At 44.9% G+C, this 18,449-nt stretch overlaps 1 protein-coding gene across 4 annotated transcripts in view; it reads left to right on the top strand.

Annotated features, from left to right (window-relative positions):
* The window catches only part of DNM1L (dynamin 1 like), a 44,371-nt gene extending 27,119 nt beyond the window's left edge, over positions 1-17,252 (top strand). For 2 of the 4 annotated variants that reach the window (XM_056847753.1, XM_056847752.1), the window contains 12 exons: positions 300-420; positions 986-1,117; positions 2,114-2,320; positions 2,857-2,977; positions 3,150-3,305; positions 7,214-7,303; positions 7,879-7,971; positions 9,577-9,633; positions 12,530-12,697; positions 12,949-13,058; positions 16,055-16,214; positions 17,128-17,246. In XM_056847753.1, coding sequence (XP_056703731.1) covers positions 300-420; positions 986-1,117; positions 2,114-2,320; positions 2,857-2,977; positions 3,150-3,305; positions 7,214-7,303; positions 7,879-7,971; positions 9,577-9,633; positions 12,530-12,697; positions 12,949-13,058; positions 16,055-16,214; positions 17,128-17,184 — 1,472 coding nt within the window. In that variant the 3' untranslated portion in view covers positions 17,185-17,246. Of the gene's footprint in view, positions 1-299; positions 421-985; positions 1,118-2,113; positions 2,321-2,856; positions 2,978-3,149; positions 3,306-7,213; positions 7,304-7,878; positions 7,972-9,576; positions 9,634-9,894; positions 9,973-12,529; positions 12,698-12,948; positions 13,059-16,054; positions 16,215-17,127 lie in introns of all 4 variants that reach the window. The other 2 variants (XM_056847750.1, XM_056847751.1) reach the window with 2 other exon arrangements.
* The last annotated feature ends 1,197 nt before the right edge of the window (positions 17,253-18,449 follow it).

Here is an 18,449-nt window from a genome sequence, read left to right as displayed (position 1 = left end):
AGCTGCTGACTCCTGGCCTTGTGATCTAGCTTAGTTCAGAGGGAAAATGCTCTGAAACTCAGTTTGCTGATTCCCCCTGGCCTCAGTCACTTGCATTTTTCTGGCCTTGTTGTAAGACCTCTGGGGGAATGGCCAGTTCCTCCTTTCTTGCAAAGCCTAGTCCAATGGGCAACTTTTCATCTTCTTCCTTCCTTCTTTTTTTTTTTTTTTTACCTTTTGGGTAGCTGCATCCTAGGCTTGACAAGTAAATGCATGACCAGCTTAATCTAAAATGACAAGTTTTCCTGACGCTCTGATAGGGCGGCGCACCCTCGCTGTTATCACCAAGCTGGACCTGATGGATGCTGGTACTGATGCAATGGATGTACTTATGGGGAGAGTGATACCTGTGAAGCTTGGCATCATTGGTGTGGTGAATAGGTGAGTTATGGGGGGCAGCCAGAGATCTTGTGTGTTTTAAAGCACTCCTTTCACTGCAAGACACCTGTTCATTCATCCCTATTGTTCTGCAGAGGGAAGCAGACGCTGTGCAGTTGCTGTACAACAAGAACTTTTGATTTCCCCCAACATTTGCCCCTATTCCTGGACAACTCTAACTGGTGTTCTTCCTAGGCTGGTACACTTAGGTGGTGGGCCACCTGTAAGTAGTAGAGCAGCTGCTTTGTATGCAGAAGGCCCCAGGTTCAATCCCCAGGGTCTCCACTTAAAAGGATCAGGTAGATGGGACATCCAGTAGAGTGGCTGATTTTGACCTTGATAAATGAGTGGTCGGATCCAGTAGAAGGCTGCTAGCTCCGTGTGTTCAATTGAAAGGCGTAGTTGTACTGTGGCCACCCGTGAGGGTGGCAGAAGGTATGATTGGCAGGGGGAGTTAAAGGGGTTAATAATTGCCAAGGCCTGGAGACAAAGGATGAATGAAAAAGTAAAATAGAAAATTCTTAATTGTAATTGCATAATATTTAAGGGAGTTTCTCTCCAACTTCAGGAGTCAATTAGATATTAACAATAAGAAGAGCGTGGTGGATTCGATTCGTGATGAATATGCATTTCTGCAGAAGAAGTATCCCTCTTTAGCCAACCGGAATGGAACAAAGTACCTTGCGAGGACTCTCAATAGGTATGAGTAATTGCATTGTTTTGATCCTGAACTTCAAGTTTAGATTTTTCTCCAGCTGCATCTGTCTGTCTTTTTCTGCCCCCCCCCCCATGCCATTCTTTGTACCTGTTGGTGATGCAGGTACATTTGGGAAATAATCAGAGGAAATGGCCACCCCAGGCGCACTTTTCTCTTCTTGGCAAAACACTTGGAGAAATGGCTCTGCAGCTTTTATTTTTTCATGATCTTGTCACGTGTCACGTCCCCCAAGTACAGCCGTTTTCTTGCTGTAAACAGAATAGAACCTGGTGCAGAAAACAACCCCAGAACTATTAAATTTCCTTTTTTTAATGAGATTCCAAAGGGACAAATAAGTAGCCACCTTTGGACTCAATTTGGAGTCTCACTTGGACATTGCAATGGGGTAGCTGGTTTCATCTATCATAGTAAAATAAAACAACAATCTAGTTGCACCTTAAGCAAGCTAATCTTTATTTCAGTGTGAGCTTTTCATGGGTCACAGCCCACTGAAAACCATGCTGGGGAATTTCTAGGAGACAGCAAATTAATGTTTCCCAAAAAAAGTCATGTGGATCGATTAGAGATGGTAGTGGGTGAGGAAGTCCAAGTCTCTGTTTAAGTCAGGGTGACATGTTTAATCCTTTTGATGAGTTCTTAATTAATCTCTTTCATGTTCTGTATTCCTTGGGGGGGTGTTCTTTTGTAGAACAGCGACTTTTGGGTCTGTAATAGCATGTCCAGTGAAATTAAAATGCCCCTCTCTACTGGTTTCTAAATGTTGTTACAACGTGTCACTCTCTGACTTTTAAAATAGCTGTATGTAAATTGTGTATATTGCCAAGCTCTGTGAAACACACGACCTCTAAATCCGTAGTAAGGTACTTCTGATTTCCAGTTGCTTAGATGAATATAAATGGTTGTTTCATAACTCCACTTGTTCCTATCGGTCACATTGGCTGTCTGAGTGAACAATCCGTCCTGGAATTCTGCTTCTAGGCTACTCATGCATCACATCCGGGACTGCTTGCCGGAACTGAAGACCAGAATCAACGTTTTGGCTGCTCAGTACCAGTCTCTCCTCAACAGCTACGGGGAGCCCGTCGATGATAAAAGCGCCACCTTGTTGCAGCTTATCACCAAATTTGCCACCGAATATTGCAACACCATTGAAGGGACGGCAAAGTACATCGAGACTTCAGAACTGTAAGTGCGAGTTCTGTTTCTAGGTCCATTTTTTTGGGAGGAGATGAAAGCTTAATTGTATGTATGCATTCTGAACATGGATACGCTGCCACTTCAGAGAACTGCTCAAGGCAGTTCACAAAATAAAGCACAATAAATTCATAGAGACGTGTAAAAACCATTGAAAGCAAACATTAAAAAACCCAGCCATTAAAAGGTATTCTCAGCTTGAAATCTGCCATCTTCTGTAAATCATATAACGACAAGAGCTGGTGTGGTGTAGTGGTTAGAGGGTTGGACTAGCACCTGGAAGAATCCAGATTTGAATCCCCTCTCTGCCGTGGAAGCTTGCTGGGTGACCTTGGGCCTGTCACCCTTTTTCAGCCTAGCCTACCTCACAGGGCTGTTGTGAGGATCAAATGGGGGAGGGGACAACAATGGTATAAACCACTTCAGGTCCCCATTGTGGCGGAGGGAAGCAGGGTATATATGAAGTAAATAAATAAACATTTCTCGGTGTACCCCTAATCACATATCTCCCCCTTTTTCTTCTCCAGGTGCGGCGGAGCTAGAATTTGCTACATCTTTCACGAGACCTTTGGGCGCACTTTAGAATCCGTCGATCCCCTCGGTGGCCTTAACACCATCGACATCTTGACGGCCATTAGAAATGCTACTGTAGGTATTATCCCTCTTTAACTTTCTTTAACCTGTCCTCTGCACCCTTTCTTTAACCTGTTCTCTGTCGTTGGAGGGTCGCATTACTTGCAGCACGCCCAAGGGTATACCACCTGTGGCTTCCGCTGCAATGAAATGAAAAAACTAAGCGGTTTCCTCTTGGCTTGGCCAGGGTCCCCGTCCCGCCTTGTTTGTGCCTGAAGTTTCATTCGAGCTGCTGGTGAAACGGCAAATCAAACGCCTGGAGGAGCCCAGCTTGCGGTGCGTGGAGCTTGTTCATGAAGAAATGCAGAGGATCATTCAGCACTGTAGCAATTACAGCACGCAGGTAAGACAACTAGCAACTGTGGGTAGAATTATTGTCGAAGGCTTTCACGGTCAGAGTTCATTGGTTCTTGTGGGTTATCCGGGCTGTGTAACCATGGTCTTGGTATACCAAGACCACGGTTACACAGCCCGGATAACCCACAAGAACCAGTGGGTAGAATTGTTGCAGGTTGCAGAAATCTGTCAGAATACAGGAAGACCAAGCTGGGATTGTTCGCATAGTGCATTCTCATTCACACGCGTATCCTTTAATCTTCGGGATAAGAACCTCTTCTGCCGGTAGGTCAAATGTGACAACTTCAGAGTTGGCAGCCACCTTACCACACAGGCATACCCTTGGGCATTTTTACAGGGGTCTTTTCGCATGTAAACATTCACGTATATAGGAATGCAAGCGTTGGCTTTGTCATATTGGCATTTGTGCGTGTGTACAAGCTTGCTCATAGAATCATAGAGTTGGAAGGGACCACCAGGGTCATCTAGTCCAACCCCCTGCACAATGCAGGAAATTAACAACTACCTCCCCTCACATCCGCAGTGACCCCAACCCTCCCCCCGCCAGGTAGGATCCCACAATCAAAGCACTCCCAACAGATGGCCATCTAGCCTCTGCTTAAAGACCTCCAAAGACGGAGACTCCACTACCCTCCGAGGCAGCACATTCCACCGTCGAACAGCCCTCACCGTCAGAAAGTTCTTCCTGATGTTTAGGTGGAATCGCTTTTCTATTAGTTTAAATCCATTACTCCATGTCCTAGTCTATGGAGCAACAGAGAACAAGCTAGTTCCCTCATCAACATGACATCCCTTCAAATATTTAAACATGGCTATCATGTCTCCCCTCAACCTTCTCTTCTCCAAACTAAACAAACCCAACTCCCTAAGTCTCTCCTCACAGGGCATGGATTCCAGAACTTCCGGTAGGGTTGCTGACCGAAGCACTGTGTCTTCCCGGGAGCTCCCGGCGGAGAACCAAGAAACGTCTAAAATTGGGGCGCCCCTGCGCCCCCTCCAATTCCTAAACAGTGGAACGGGTGACAGGAATGCTCCTGCTGCCGAAGAAGAGCAGTTTGACTCCTGAATTCTTTGAGAGGGCTATTTTAAGACTCCCGGAGATTCAGATGCTTGTCCCGCCGGCTTGAGGGGATTTACATCGCCGTAGCCGTCTCTTTGGATTAAGGCTTCGCTCTCCCCTATCCAATACCATCTATGCAACTACTTTAAGGAATGAAAGCCTCCCCCTCTGAAATCTGAGTGAGTGCCAAGAACCCCTTTGTTTTTCTTTGAAAATAACTAAATGAAACTTAAGCAACAAATAGTGATGGAATCCTAGCCTCCCACCCTAAAAAATAATTCTATTGGACTTTGTTAAAACAATGGAATAAAACGGCAGGAAGCTTATCAACGCCATCTGGAGATAGACTAAACAAACGAGACTTTGAAATGACATACTAACCTCCAATAACAACGGTGGGATATCTGGGAGAGAAGGAGGAAGTTTAAGAAGTCCCTCCTCCAGTTAAAGGCCTCCACAGTAGAGATCCTCGGCCACGTTGCAAGATAGAGGCACCGTGTATTCGGTGCGGGCAGAGAAAACTGGCTGCAAAGCGACATCGTAGGACCGGAAGTGCGTTTCCTGAGTGCAACAGGTAAACTCATCCAACCTCTCTGATCATAGAAAGGAAATGACAGAAGGTCCGCGGTACTTCCTATTTCCTGTCCAAGAAGCCGACCTTGAGCATCCTTATACTCTATGGTGCCTTGATATCTTAAATTTGATTTTTACTTTGATTTGGAGGCCAAACTACAAGAAATTACAGCGAATTAGCTGGGAGGCTATACTAGAATCAGTATACCTCAGGACTAAAAGATTGGAGACCTGCCCTTATATTGAGATTACTGCTAGATTATATGTCTGCTCCATGGCAACATTCTGGATCACTGCATAGCCCTGCAATACCTAAACCTTCTACAGATATAACAATGGAGAAACAAGACAAAAAGATGCAAGACCTTTTAGCCAAACAAACTGATATTTTCACCAAACAAATGTCCAAACAGCAAGAAAAGCAAATGAGCCAGCTAACTGAGATGTTAGCTGAAAAACTGGATAATGTAACAAAAGAAGTGATGGAGGTGAAGACTAAGGTTACTTCACTGCAATCTGATATGAAGACAATGGATGCCTCTGTCAAGAAAATGACTGAAGAACACAAAGAAGTGAGGAAGAAAGTGGAAGGCCATGAAAAACAACTGGAAAAACTACAAACACAAGAGGAAACCACTTGCTATGATGGACTTGAAAGTCAGAGAATCTAATCTACGCCTGAGAAATCTACCCGAGGACTGTGGTGCTACAAGAGAATCACTGGTGAAAAACATTGGCTGCCTTATTCCACATAGAAGAACAAGTATTAGACCATGCAATAAATAGAATCTACAGGATGCCTTTGCCCCCTAAATTGAAGAGAGCAAAGGCAAGAGATGTTATGATATCCTTCAATGATGTCAGGATGAAAGATATAATAATGCAACAGCACTACAAAGACCCAATAGTCCTGGAAGGTAATACATTAATACTCCTTAAGGATATACCAAGACATCTGATGACAAAAAGGAATATTTTTAAAGACTTCACAGCAACTCTGAGGAAAAGTGGAATAAGATACAGATGGTTGTTACCACAAGGACTAACATTTACTTACAAAGAAGTGAAATACACTCACTACGATGGAAGATGTTGGGAAATTTTTGAGGAAATACAGAAAGGAACTCACAGGCCTTACACCAGACCAGAAGCAAGATTCTAGTCAAGAAGATGATGACACAGTGAAAGGAGCAGTGGGTGGACTATAAAATCTATATATTAACACTCTGACATTATGGCTGACCAATGCAGAATACAGTGGTACTATTACTTCCCTTGATCTAGACACAATACTCCTATTGATGCAGCCCAGAATTGCATTGGCCTTCTTAGCCGCCATATCACACTGTTGACTCATGTTCAGTTTGTGGTCCACTAAGACTCCCAGATCTCTTTCACATGTACTGTTGTCAAGCCAACTATCTCCCATCCTGTGCCTTATGTTGTTTCTGCCTAGGTGAAGTACTTGACACTTCTCCCTATTGAAATCCATTTTATTGCTTATGGCCCAGTTCTCCAGTCTATCGAGGCCATTCTGAACTCTGACCCTACCCTCCAGGGTATTAACTACCCCTCCTAACTTGGTGTCATCTGCAAATTTGGTTAGCATGTCCTTTGGTTTCTTCGCTTTGTGGATTTGCAGAGCAGTGAAAGAAGTTGATGTTTGAAAAGAAAAGGAAGGGCATCATTTTCTGTTGTCTTTTGTCTTCTACCCAAAATTCCATGTGGGTGTTACCCTCCGGAACCAGCATGGCTTTTCTTATATTCTTATGAGGTTCCCTGACCAATGAAATCCCCCTTCCATTTCAGTTTGAACTGCTTGGAGGAATTAGCTCCATACAGGCCGGGTTCATTCTTGCACCACCATCTGTCTGATGCTGGGAAAGGAACTCAAGTACCAAATGGTTCTCTAGGCAATCCTGACTTTTACACAGACATTTTAAAACCTCTGATGGATTAGGGTGATGCATTCTTGTAAGGCTTTTCCACCCAAAGTTTCTCTAATGTCGAGCTCTCTGGGAATAGCAGTGTCTCCAAATCAGGGCTGTATTTAAGGACTCTGTGCTCTTTAAATCACAGAACACCCCGCCATGGGAGCCAGAAGGGCCCAGGGAGCTTTCCTTGCTGTCCACATTGCTTTTGCTTGCCTCTTGGTGTGATGCAAGCCTGCTTACTGTTCATTCAGTTTGATCAACTTGTTTCGTTTTGTTTTTCAGTTTTAGGGGGGTACAACCTTCTTTCTTTGTCTTGCTTGTATTCAGGAATTGCTGAGGTTTCCGAAGCTCCATGACGCCATCGTTGAAGTTGTGACCAGTCTCTTGCGTCGGAGGCTACCAGTAACAAATGAAATGGTAATTTTATTGGGCCAGATGCTGCCTGCAGTTGTGCGTTCCTTGCAATGCAGTGCAAAACTACTTAAAACCCGAGGACAGTTGGAGTACCTTGCCATAAAGCATTTATAAGTCTTCGGCAGTTGCTGAGAGCCAGTGTAGTGGTGTAGTGGTGAACAGTGGCAAACTCTAATCTGGAGAACTGGGCTTTGATTCCCTGTTCCTCCGCATGAGCCGCGGACTCTGATCTGGAGAACCAGGTTCGATTCCCCCCTCCTCCACATGAAGCCTGCTGGGTGACCTTGGACTAGTCACAGTTCTCTCAGTACTCTCTTCGCCCCACCTGTCTCACAAGGTGTCAGTTGTGGGGAGGGGAAGAGAAGGAGTTTGTAAAAGCGGGGTATAAAAACCAACTCTTCTTCTTTTTTATACCCATTCTTCTCTCCTGAGCCTACCTTTTCCCCAAGGCGCTCAGGGTGGCATGCACCATTTTTCTATCTTCTGTTTTATCTTCACATTAGTTCTCATTAACATACCTCAGTTAGGCGACATTAGAATGACTTTCCCAACATTGGAATTATTTGTCTTTCTCGTAGGTTCACAATTTGGTTGCCATTGAGCTGGCCTATATCAACACTAAACATCCCGACTTCGCTGATGCCTGTGGGCTAATAAACAACAACATAGAGGTAAGGAAGGGAATCTGTCCTCTAAAGTGCTTTTTTGGATTACAGAAAATGGAATCTAAAGGTTAGTTACTAAAGGATCTGTCATCTTATGCAAAGGTGCACTCTATTTCATGGGTCCTCAACCTTTTTGAGCCCGCAGACACCTTTGGAAACCTGACACAGCATGGTGGGCACAGGCGCAGAATAGCTGCCACAAAATGGCTGCCCCAGGAGGTGCAGCCAGCCACAAAATGGCTGACCAGCTTACTTTCAGTCACACAGTGAAGATACTAGTGTTGTGGTGGCAGCTGCCGCCAAAGCAACATTTTAAAAAATCTGCAGAGTCAATCAGTACCCTTCCTGGACAAAAGCCCCATCTGGCCACACCCACTTATTAAAAATACTTGGTGGGCATTAAAAAAGGTGTTTTATGGCCTTCTCCCCATCTGGTTCTTTGTTATCTCGTCCCTGAGTACCTGCCAGTCTTGACCCCCCCTTTTGCCATACATGCTAATTCTTATTCACTATTAGTTGGGAGAAGAGCATAGAGTTACGTCAAGTATTTGGTGCCACCTGTTCTGGAGACTCCTAGGGCAGGAAAGTGAGGGATGTGATTGGATTGAGAAGCCCTGATATTGGGAAGGGGGTAATTGATTGTATGTAAATGACCATCTGAAGTATTGACGATAGCAAAGACCCTGTAATTGAAATGCCCAGCAGCTGGAACACTGCCCAGTGCTGAGGACCTCAACCAGTTTTCAGGTTGGTCAACTGAGACCCCTTCGGATCTTCCCTGATAAATTCTCCCGTCAGGGAGAAATTGACTTTTGAGGTCCTTGAGCTCAAAAAAATTGCAGGCTTTTTGATCCTATTGGATTGAGAGGAAAGGTAGGAACTATCTCATTGACAGTCACACTGGGGTCAGTGCTAATCAAAGACCAGAAATGGTCCTATCTTTTGTTAATCAACCCAGAAAGGCAGCTGGATTGCTCTGTCGTGTTTAAGAATTGGGTTTGGATTGGTTGTCTTGATTCTTTCAGGATGCTCCCAAGTGAGCCGCAAGCCTCCATGCTGCTGTGTGTGTGTTTGGGGAGGGGGGTGTCACAACTTCCTTCCCTTGAGAGGGAGGGCATCTTGGCCATCTTCTGGTCACTAGGGGTGTGGGGGGGGAGGTAGTTGTGAATTTCCTGCATTGTGCAGGGGGTTGGACTTGATGACCCTGGTGGTCCCTTCCAACTCTATGATTCTATTCTATGATTCTGGGTCAGGGCTGGGGGAAACAAATGCATTTCCTTGGATATTCAATTAAATTATCTTGGCCTAACCTAGCTGGAGTCTGAATGGTTCTATATTGTACCATACCAGGATTGTCTTAGGGCACTTGGGCGTAAGATTTTGGGGTAACGCAACCTGGCTTAAAAAAAAACACAGCCTTTTGTAGAGCATAAATCCTCTTGAAAGCAGAGGTGTGGTTGAGTCAGAAGAGAACCAGATGAGTGTTAGTGTCTTTGCAGTCATTTCAGACCTGTCATTCGTTGCAATTTAGATCATTGTCTTGAAGATGGTGAATCTTGTCACTGAGTGATTCATAATCAAGGCCATTGTTGGCTTCTTTTTTGTTGGAAGGAGCAAAGGCGGAACAGGCTGGCCAGAGAGGTGCCTTCTGCTGCTTCGCGAGACAAGGTGAGTTATGTGCTGATGCGGTCTTTTAAATGAAACTAAAGGAAGTCTGGAATTAGTCACCTAAAAGCAAGCAGGGCTTAGTGTTAGTTGCAGTAATTATCTCCCCCCCTCCCGAAAAAAAGCACTGCTTTGCACAGAGGAGTCTAAAGTGCAGTCTGCTAAATGCACGCCCGTCCTCCGACAGGGATCAAAGAGGATCGTTAAAAACGAAGCTGAAAACCCAAACCTGATGACCTTTTCTGCCCTTCTTGCCTTCTTTAGTCTGCTAAGCCTCCTGGTGTTTTGGCACCCTCCTCCCAGGAGACCTCTGCTGCCGGTCCCGCTGAGGTTGATGGCAAGGTCTGTCTCTGATTCTTCTATATGCACGGCATGCTCACTCTTTCTTGTAGCCCACCCTGGCCGCGACGGAAGATGGTTCTCCTAAGTGGTCTTTGTCAGTGGCTGGTGCTGTCTGTCTGTCTGTCCAGATCAAATGTTGATTCATTTAATCATCCTGACACAGTGGTTTTCAAGTTGTATTCTGGGAAACCCTAGGTGGGTGGGAGAGTGCTTTGAAACATCGAGTGATCATCGGGGGCATGAAAAGCTGGAGACTGCTCTCCATCTTCTGCCGTACAGGAGCAGGTATATTCTGGGGCATAGCAGCTTGCGTGGAACATTGGCGCATGGTCCAGTAGACCTGCGACCAACATTGTTTGTTGCTTGTGCACCCAGAACATACCCCAAATCCTCTGCTGCATTCAGGAGTTCTGTGGCAGACGTTCTAGGATTCCACAGGCAAGAGAGTCCATGTGGAAAGGATTGGCTGAAAGAAAGGAAATTTGAAAACCATTGCTCTTGGGAAAAAGAAGAGAATGAAGACACCTAAAAAATGTACTTTTCTGAGTATCCAAATATTTGTTTACAATAAACTAATCAACCCAAAGCTAATTCAAAGCCTCTCCCTCTGTTGGCTCAGTGCTCTACATAAACATGTTAAATGTTACCTTGCATGTTTGCAGGGGTGGGCATCTTGGAAGTTCCGTAGGGCATAGAAGTTTTTTCTTGCACGTTCTTAAGAATCCCGACAGTCCAGCCTAAGCTAGTCCTTTGAGAAGAAATTTACATTAAAACTATTGCAGCTCTTTGAGGATTCTGCTCATTGGCAGGCACGAATGTTCAAGAAATGGGTTTTGATTGCCCAAAGGCACTGGTTGCTTCAGCGTGGTATAGTGGTTAAGAGCGGTGGTTTGGAGCGGAGGAGTCTAATCTGGAGAACCAGGTTCGATTCCCCACTCCTCCACATGAGCGGCAGAGGCTAATCTGGTGAACTGGATTTGTTTCCCCACTCCTACACGCGAAGCCAGCTGGGCGACCTTGGGCAAGTTACAGTTCTGTAAGAGCTCTCAGCTCCACCTACCTCACAGGGTGTCTGTTGTGGGGAGGGGAAGGGAAGGTGATTTGTAAGCTGGTTTGAGTCTCCCTTAAGTGGTAGAGAAAGTCGGCATATAAAAACCAACTCTTCTTCTCCTTCCTTCCTTCCTTCCTTTCTCTCTCCCTTCCTTCCTTCCTTCCTTCCTTCCTTCCTTCCTTCCTTCCTTCCTTCCTTCCTTCCTTCCTTCCTTCCTTCCTTCCTTCCTTCCTTCCTTCCTTCCTTCCTTCCTTCCTTCCTTCCTCTTATCCCAGTGAGTCTACATTCTGCATGCCTGTCTCCCAAATTTACAGTTTATATCGTTACTTATGAATTAAAGATACATATTTATAAGACTTACCAAGCCCCATGGCATAGAGTGGTAAGCTGCAGTACTGAAGTCAAAGCTTTGCTCATGACCTGAGTTCGATTCCAACGGAAGTTGGTTTTAGGTAGCCGGTTCAAGGTTGACTCAGCCTTCCATCCTTCTGAGGTCGATGAAATGAGTACCCAGCTTGCTGGGTTAAAGTGTAGACAGTTGGTAGAGGCAATGGCAAACCACCCCGTAAATGTAGTCTGCCTAGTAAAGGTCATGATGTGACATCACCCCATGGGTCAGTAATGACCCGGTGCTTGCACAGGGGACTACCTTTACCTTTTATTTATAAGAAATATTATATTAAGACCGTTTTGATGTTAGATACTTTGAGAGATAAGCAGGATAGAAATATTTAAAGCAGATAAATATTTTACAAGATTTATCACATTTAAAAACCACCTTCTTTACTTTGAGTCCCACAGCTCATAGGGTTCCCTGGAGGTCTCCAGTTAAAGCACTAACCTGACCTGGATCTCCTTTGTCAAGGTTGCTGTGCCGTGTTTCCTCCACCCTGGGCCCAAGTTAAAGGCAAGCATTGCAGACTCAGGATTACATGCATTACAATTCCCCCCCCCCAAGTAAATTTTGTGAATTAACACAACATATGCCTGCATGTTTACTTTTTTTGCACAGATGCTCTTACTTTATATATTTTATCCCAAACTTCCTGCACTGGATTCCGCCCCCCCCCCCCCCCGATAGCATTTGCAAACAGCAAAAACAACCCCTCCCAAGGGCATGTGTAATAGCAAGAAGAGAGGGGTGGAGCCAATGAGAAAGGGGAAGGTAGTTACAGGGCAAAAGTTCCATTTCCCTGAAAACCAGAGCCTTTGACAGTACCTGCCTGCATTCTGTTCATACATGATATCTACAGTCATAAATGTTGGAACAAAACTTGGACTCTCAGGATTCTGTATGCACAGTGAACAGTGATCAACAAATCTTCCTCTTCTTAAGCGGAATGAAGACCTGGTTTTATCTGTGATGGTCATCGTGGAATACCTAGGAGCGTGTGTGCTTTGCCATGCAGGGTTTTGGAACAAATTGTGTCCAGCCTCATCAAACCCGTATGGACCTCACGCTTCTCAAATCAGAGTTTGAATTTTGTATTATCTGCTTTTTATTAGATGGCCTCTGCTGTGGGAGATGGAAATCCAGAATCTGGAACAGGGAACTGGAGGGGAATGCTGAAAACCTCCAGGGCAGAGGAGATATTAGCTGAGGAAAAATCCAAACCATTGACAGTCCTACCAGCGAGCCCTATAAGAGGGCATGCGGTTAATTTGCTGGATGTGGTGAGTTACCCGCAGGAGCACCGCAGATTATGTTCACATTAGTGGCAGTATTTCATCTAGAGATCAGCTGTAGGAATTCTGACTCATCTCCAAAGTATTGGCTGTAGGCTCATTATTGCAACAACCTGTAAAGACTTGACTTGATATTTGCTCAGGGTTCAGCGTGCCTTTCCCACAGTCTAAGCACACATTTAGTTAAAATCAGGTAAAATGCTTACAAATATATATTTTTTAAAACTTTCCTTACCTAGCCTGTTCCTGTTTCACGGAAACTTTCGGCCCGTGAGCAACGAGACTGTGAGGTGATCGAGCGCCTGATCAAATCCTACTTCCTAATTGTGAGGAAAAATATTCAAGACAGGTGAGCCACATTAAATCTTTTTAAAGAAAAGATTGTCATCAGTCTAATTTTTTCTCCCTGATTGTGATAGAATCATAAAGTTGGAAGGGGCCATACAGGCCAGAAAGTCCAACCTCCTGCTCAATGCAGGATCAACCTAAGCATCCCTAACCAATATTTGTCCAGACGGTGCCTGAAGACTGCCAGGGAGGGGGAGCTCACCACTTCCCTAGGCAGCCGATTCCACTGCTGAACAACTCTTACTGTAAAAAGTTTCCCCCCAAATATCCAGCCGGTACCTTTCCATCCATAATTTAAACCAGTGGTTCCCAAACCTTTTGGGCCACCGCCCTCTTGGTTCCACAAACTCAACCCCAGCGCATCCTATCCTATCCTATCCTATCCTATCCTATCCTATCCTATCCTATCCTATCCTATCCTATCCTATCCTATAAAAAGCATTATTCAAATTAGAAGTTTGCATGACGCACTAAAGAAGATAACAATAAAATTTCAAAGCAGTAACAATTAATTGTACATCTATTAAAATCAAATTAAAACTTTTTGTTATTCAACAAAACTGATGAACTTGATCCGGTGGTACCAGCTGTTCAAAGTCTGAAAAAAAATTCTGATCATTTCCACTAAATTTTCCAGCATGGTGCCATAGCTTGATCTATTGTAAATTAGTAAACAACACAGTTGAAGGGGCCCACCTCTAGCGCCCCCCTGCTGCCCCCTTGCCTCTTAGTGCCCCCCTAGGTAATCCCATCACCCCCCAGGGGGTGGTACTGCCCACTTTGGGAACCACTGATTTAAACCCTTTTATTGCTAGTCCTATCCTCTGCTGCTGATGTCCCGCTTGTTTGTTTTTTAATTAAATCTGACATCTGTTTTTTACCACACAATTTAAATCAGTGATACTCAGTGGCTTGGGAGGCACCTGTGATTCTGACAGGCCACCTGTGGCTCTCCTGAGCTTCGTTCCCCAATGCAGCAGCCACCCGGACATGTTCCAGGAAAATGGGCAATGCCATTAGCAGGTGGCTCCCAGCTTGAAACAGCTGCTGCTGAGGGGCTGGAGGATGGGCAAGCTGCAAGCATTCCTGAAGATCACATCTCTTGCCAGGGATGGATGCGAAGGGCCCATCCTCTCCAGCAGCCCCCTTCCCTTCTCCACAGCCTCTGTGCTCTCATCCTAGCCCCCAGGCAGCTGCTGGGAGGAGGTCAAGCCGGCCACAGAGAAGAGAGTGAAACCACCACGGCAGCCACCCATGAAAGGAGCAAGCTGGCTGCACTGGTGGTTTTATTCCCTGCTCCCCCTCCAGATGCCTCAGCAATCTCACTCTCACCTGGGGTGCAGGCCTTGTGCCAGGGACAGAGCAAGAAGGCAGAGATGGAAATAAAGGGTAATTCAGGAGCCTACCTTTGGAGTGCTCACTGCCTAACCTGAGCAAGGTCCTGTAGTGGGAAGCCTGGGCACCCTTTCTGCCGTCTTCCTTTTCTTTTCCCTAGAGGGGAGATGTGGGGTGGTACACAGCAGCTGTGGGTTCTCTTGGTTGATGGTAATTGTGAACGTGGCTCTCCATGAGCCACGTTACACCGCTGATCTAAATACAAATCATAGCAGCCCTTTGAGGCTGAGGGAATTGTTTGCCCAAAGCTACCCAGAGGTAATGGAATCTGGGTCTTGCCAGGCTAATCTTAATGCTACACCAGCTTTCTTCCTCCCATTTATTTCTCGAAGCAGCAGGGGTTGTTTCACTCCGTTAGTGTAATGTTCTGCTGCTGGAAAATGTTCACAACTGTGCTGTGTTGCTTTATGTCTTAAACAATATTGACCTGCTTGTATGGTATACCATCTTTTCACCACAAGGCCTTTTGAAACAGGTCCCAGTAATAAAATCCGTTGGTAGATAGGCAAGATTGCTGATAGCGGTGGAATTCCCCCCCCCCCCAAGTGTATCCAGACATTCGGGAAGTTTCTTTCTGAGGTTTTGTTACCTTGTTTGGCTGAGAGAATTTCTGAGGCAAAGAGAGCAGCAGCCTCTTTAAGTGATCCGTTTTTTGGTAATAGCAAATGATTCCTGTTTTAAATGGCAGGCCTTATCCTGGTGGTACTTTGTGGGCAGAAATCAGTAAGATTCTTGGGTAGCTCACTTCTCTTCCCCAGCTCCTTCCCCTTTGCTGAATGGGGAAAGTAATGAATGAGACGTGTAATTAAATGCAGAATCTACCTGAAACTGTGTTCTATCTCAAGACATATGCTCTGTACACATCATACACATACATGGCACCATGCTCTAACCCCCACCTACACTTATTGATCCTATCAGCATGGTATAGTGGTTAAGAACGGTGGTTTGGAGCGGTGGAGTCTGATCTGGAGAACTGGGTTTGATTCCCCGCTCCTCCACATGAGCGGTGAAGGCTAATCTAGTGAACTGGATTTGTTTCCCCACTCCTACACACGAAGCCAGCTGGGTGACATTGGGCAAGTCAAACTCTCTCAGCCTCACCCACCTCACAGGGTGTCTGTTGTGGGGAGGGGAAGGTGATTGTAAACTGGTTTGAGTCTCCCTTAAGTGGTAGAGAAAGCCGGCATATAAAAACCAACTCCTCTTCTTCTATCAGTGCAGATTAGCATGTGTCCCAACGATTTGTATGAAAGTCGGTGATCTGGAACCACATTATTGCTGAGTGATGTGTGGAGCCTACTTACACAACATTTGTATGTGCATAACCTCTGGGCTGTCATTAGCCTGAACAGATGCGGTTGATACTACCAGTCCTGATCTCCCAGCTGTATGCATTGTATGGACTAAGAGGGGAGGGCAGAGAGTAAACGTCTCCTTGAATGTTTGTGTGTCTGTGGAAACTACATCACTCTTTTTCTTACTTGGCATTTATCAGACTGCAGGAGTATTTGCTTTCCTCTTGCAAAAGTAAAGTGAAATCTTTGCCACTCCCAAGCGGTCGTGTGCTTGCTCAGCTAATAATCCCTGCTTGTTTTGCAGCGTGCCAAAGGCAGTCATGCATTTCCTGGTTAATCATGTGAAAGACACTCTCCAGAGTGAGCTAGTCGGTCAGCTGTACAAGGCCTTATTGCTGGATGACCTCTTGACCGAATCGGAGGACATGGCTCAGCGTAGAAAGGAGGCCGCTGACATGTTGCAGGTATTGTAGTCCACTGCTGTTCTCTGATAAGTTCAGAAAAAAGGAAGATTTAAAGGGGGAAAGGGTCATGTACCCTTCATGTACTTCATTATTTATTTATAATGTTTCTCTGCGGGAACCTGCCCAAGGCAGTTTACAAAATAAAAAAAATAAAAAAACAAAGTTAAAAGAAAATTAAAATCCAGCATAAAAATCCAGACTGTTTAAAACAACAGTTTCCTGGCTACAGTACTGCTGAAAGAACAGGCTTTTAATTAAATGTCTGGGTGAACAGAAACAGTTTGCTCTGGCACCCAAAAGAAAGGCATTTCAATCACAGGGCTGGGCTGTTGCATGCATTACTGGGCAACTTGTCTGCAATCCCCTCCCTGCCAAGTAGGCTTTTGTGCAGCTGACGTGGGTGCAGAAACTTGTTCCCACATGTGGATTATGGCGCTTTAGCTTCATTGTGGTGGATTATGGGACCTTAGGTTCAAGGTATTATTGGAAAAGCCTCATTTTTGTTGAATACAATGGTGCACATGATGAGCAGATAACTCAGATTGTAAAAAATAAAATGAAAATGACAGGTCATTTTGTTTTTAATGGGTGGCACCCTACGCAGCTCCGGGTGGGCAGTGTTGCATCAGTGCAAGAGTGCTTTCTTCCAGCGGAAGATGTTTTAGGGTAAGGGGAAGGATTCTTGCAGAAAAAGCAGCATGTTCTGCTATAACCCAAGGCTTCTAAAATCCAAGACTGAGTTGCTGATTTATTAAGGAAAGTTTGGTGAAGTTTTGAGTTCTTTGGGGAGATATTGCACAAATAACATCCAAAGGCTTTTTACCCCAAAAATATACTATGATAGGGCACTGCCTGTCTCTTAAAACAGAAAAGATAACTACATGAACTCTGTTTCTTATTGTTCCTCCAACAGGCATTGCAACGAGCCAGTCAGATTATTGCTGAGATTCGGGAGACGCACCTCTGGTGATAGGCCCCTCTGCCTGAACGAAGAAACTGTTGACTTGAACATTGCTAGGCATTACATTCTTATGAACTATATGTAATGCAGTATATATCAATTTGCTCATGTAAAGACAGTTTGGTTTGACTTCCTATGGACAGAAAAGTGTGCTTTTACGGTGCAAAACACTGCTTATGCAATCCACAGAAACACATATTTCCCTACCAGTTTCCTGGTGCAGACACCAAGTCTGTTGTCCTGTGAGGGGATTGAACTGAACTCGAGCAAAGAACCATGTGAAAAATTCCAGTGCCTGGCTTGTTAAATGAGTTGTCCATGAATAGGATGAACAGTATAGCGTTGTGATGTTGTTTTTCAGCTGCTTCTGCAATATAGGCTTTTAAACCATGAAGAAAGGACACCACAGCATTTTCTTTCTTACAAGTAAAACTGCATGTCTCAACCAGATAAGTGGCACAGTAGAATCACTGCCTTATAACTGCGTGTTGTATACCCCCTGTGTTTCAGAACAAAAATATTTGGCTTAATGTCCAGACTGCATTAATGACATATCCCCGTGAGTTAGATTTCACAAGTAGAGATTTTGCCGACAGGCACTGCCAGCTAAGGAAATGGCATACTACTGGTAGGAAGAAGGGTGAAGTATAAAACTCCCTCGTTTCTACTGTCCCCTCCCTTTTTCCACTGGGACCAAGACCTCCGGACTGTCCACTTAAAGAGTTCCAGCATAAGGAAAGGACAGCTGTAGAAAGCACTGGGGCTGATCATTGCTGTCACATAATTGTAGGAAGAGGTAAAGCGTATTAGCACAGAATGACGTTAAAGGCAGAGGTTACTTTAAATCACAACACTTCAGTGTGCTGTCAGGTTTTTTTGGGGGGGTGTGTGTACAGGGCTAACTTTATTGTAACTGTTGCATTTACAATGCTGGATTATTATTTGCCATAAACAGTAATGACAGACCTTGTGCTAAAACACAGTAAGGACTCTTCTCCTGCTTAGAAGAAATGCAAATACTGTTTTGTGCTTAAGCTTGCCCTGAGCTGTGTAAATTAGGGGGCTGACATATGGCCTTCCTCCACGTGTAATGCTGTGGGCAACTAAGCTCCTTCACTTTGGGCATATTGTACATCCTTGCAGCCCTTACCCAAAGAAAGGCCCCAAAGAAGTTCTCTGATACCTCTTCTAAAATATTGGGTGGGGGGATAAAAATATTTTTTTTTTACATTCAAGGTGAAAATGTAACTCTGATAATGCGTCATGCTAATTTT

Source organism: Euleptes europaea, chromosome 3 (assembly GCF_029931775.1).
Source record: "Euleptes europaea isolate rEulEur1 chromosome 3, rEulEur1.hap1, whole genome shotgun sequence".
Lineage (NCBI taxonomy): Eukaryota > Metazoa > Chordata > Lepidosauria > Squamata > Sphaerodactylidae > Euleptes > Euleptes europaea.
Note: the sequence above shows the minus strand (reverse complement) of the source record. Positions and strands in the feature narration are given on the sequence as shown.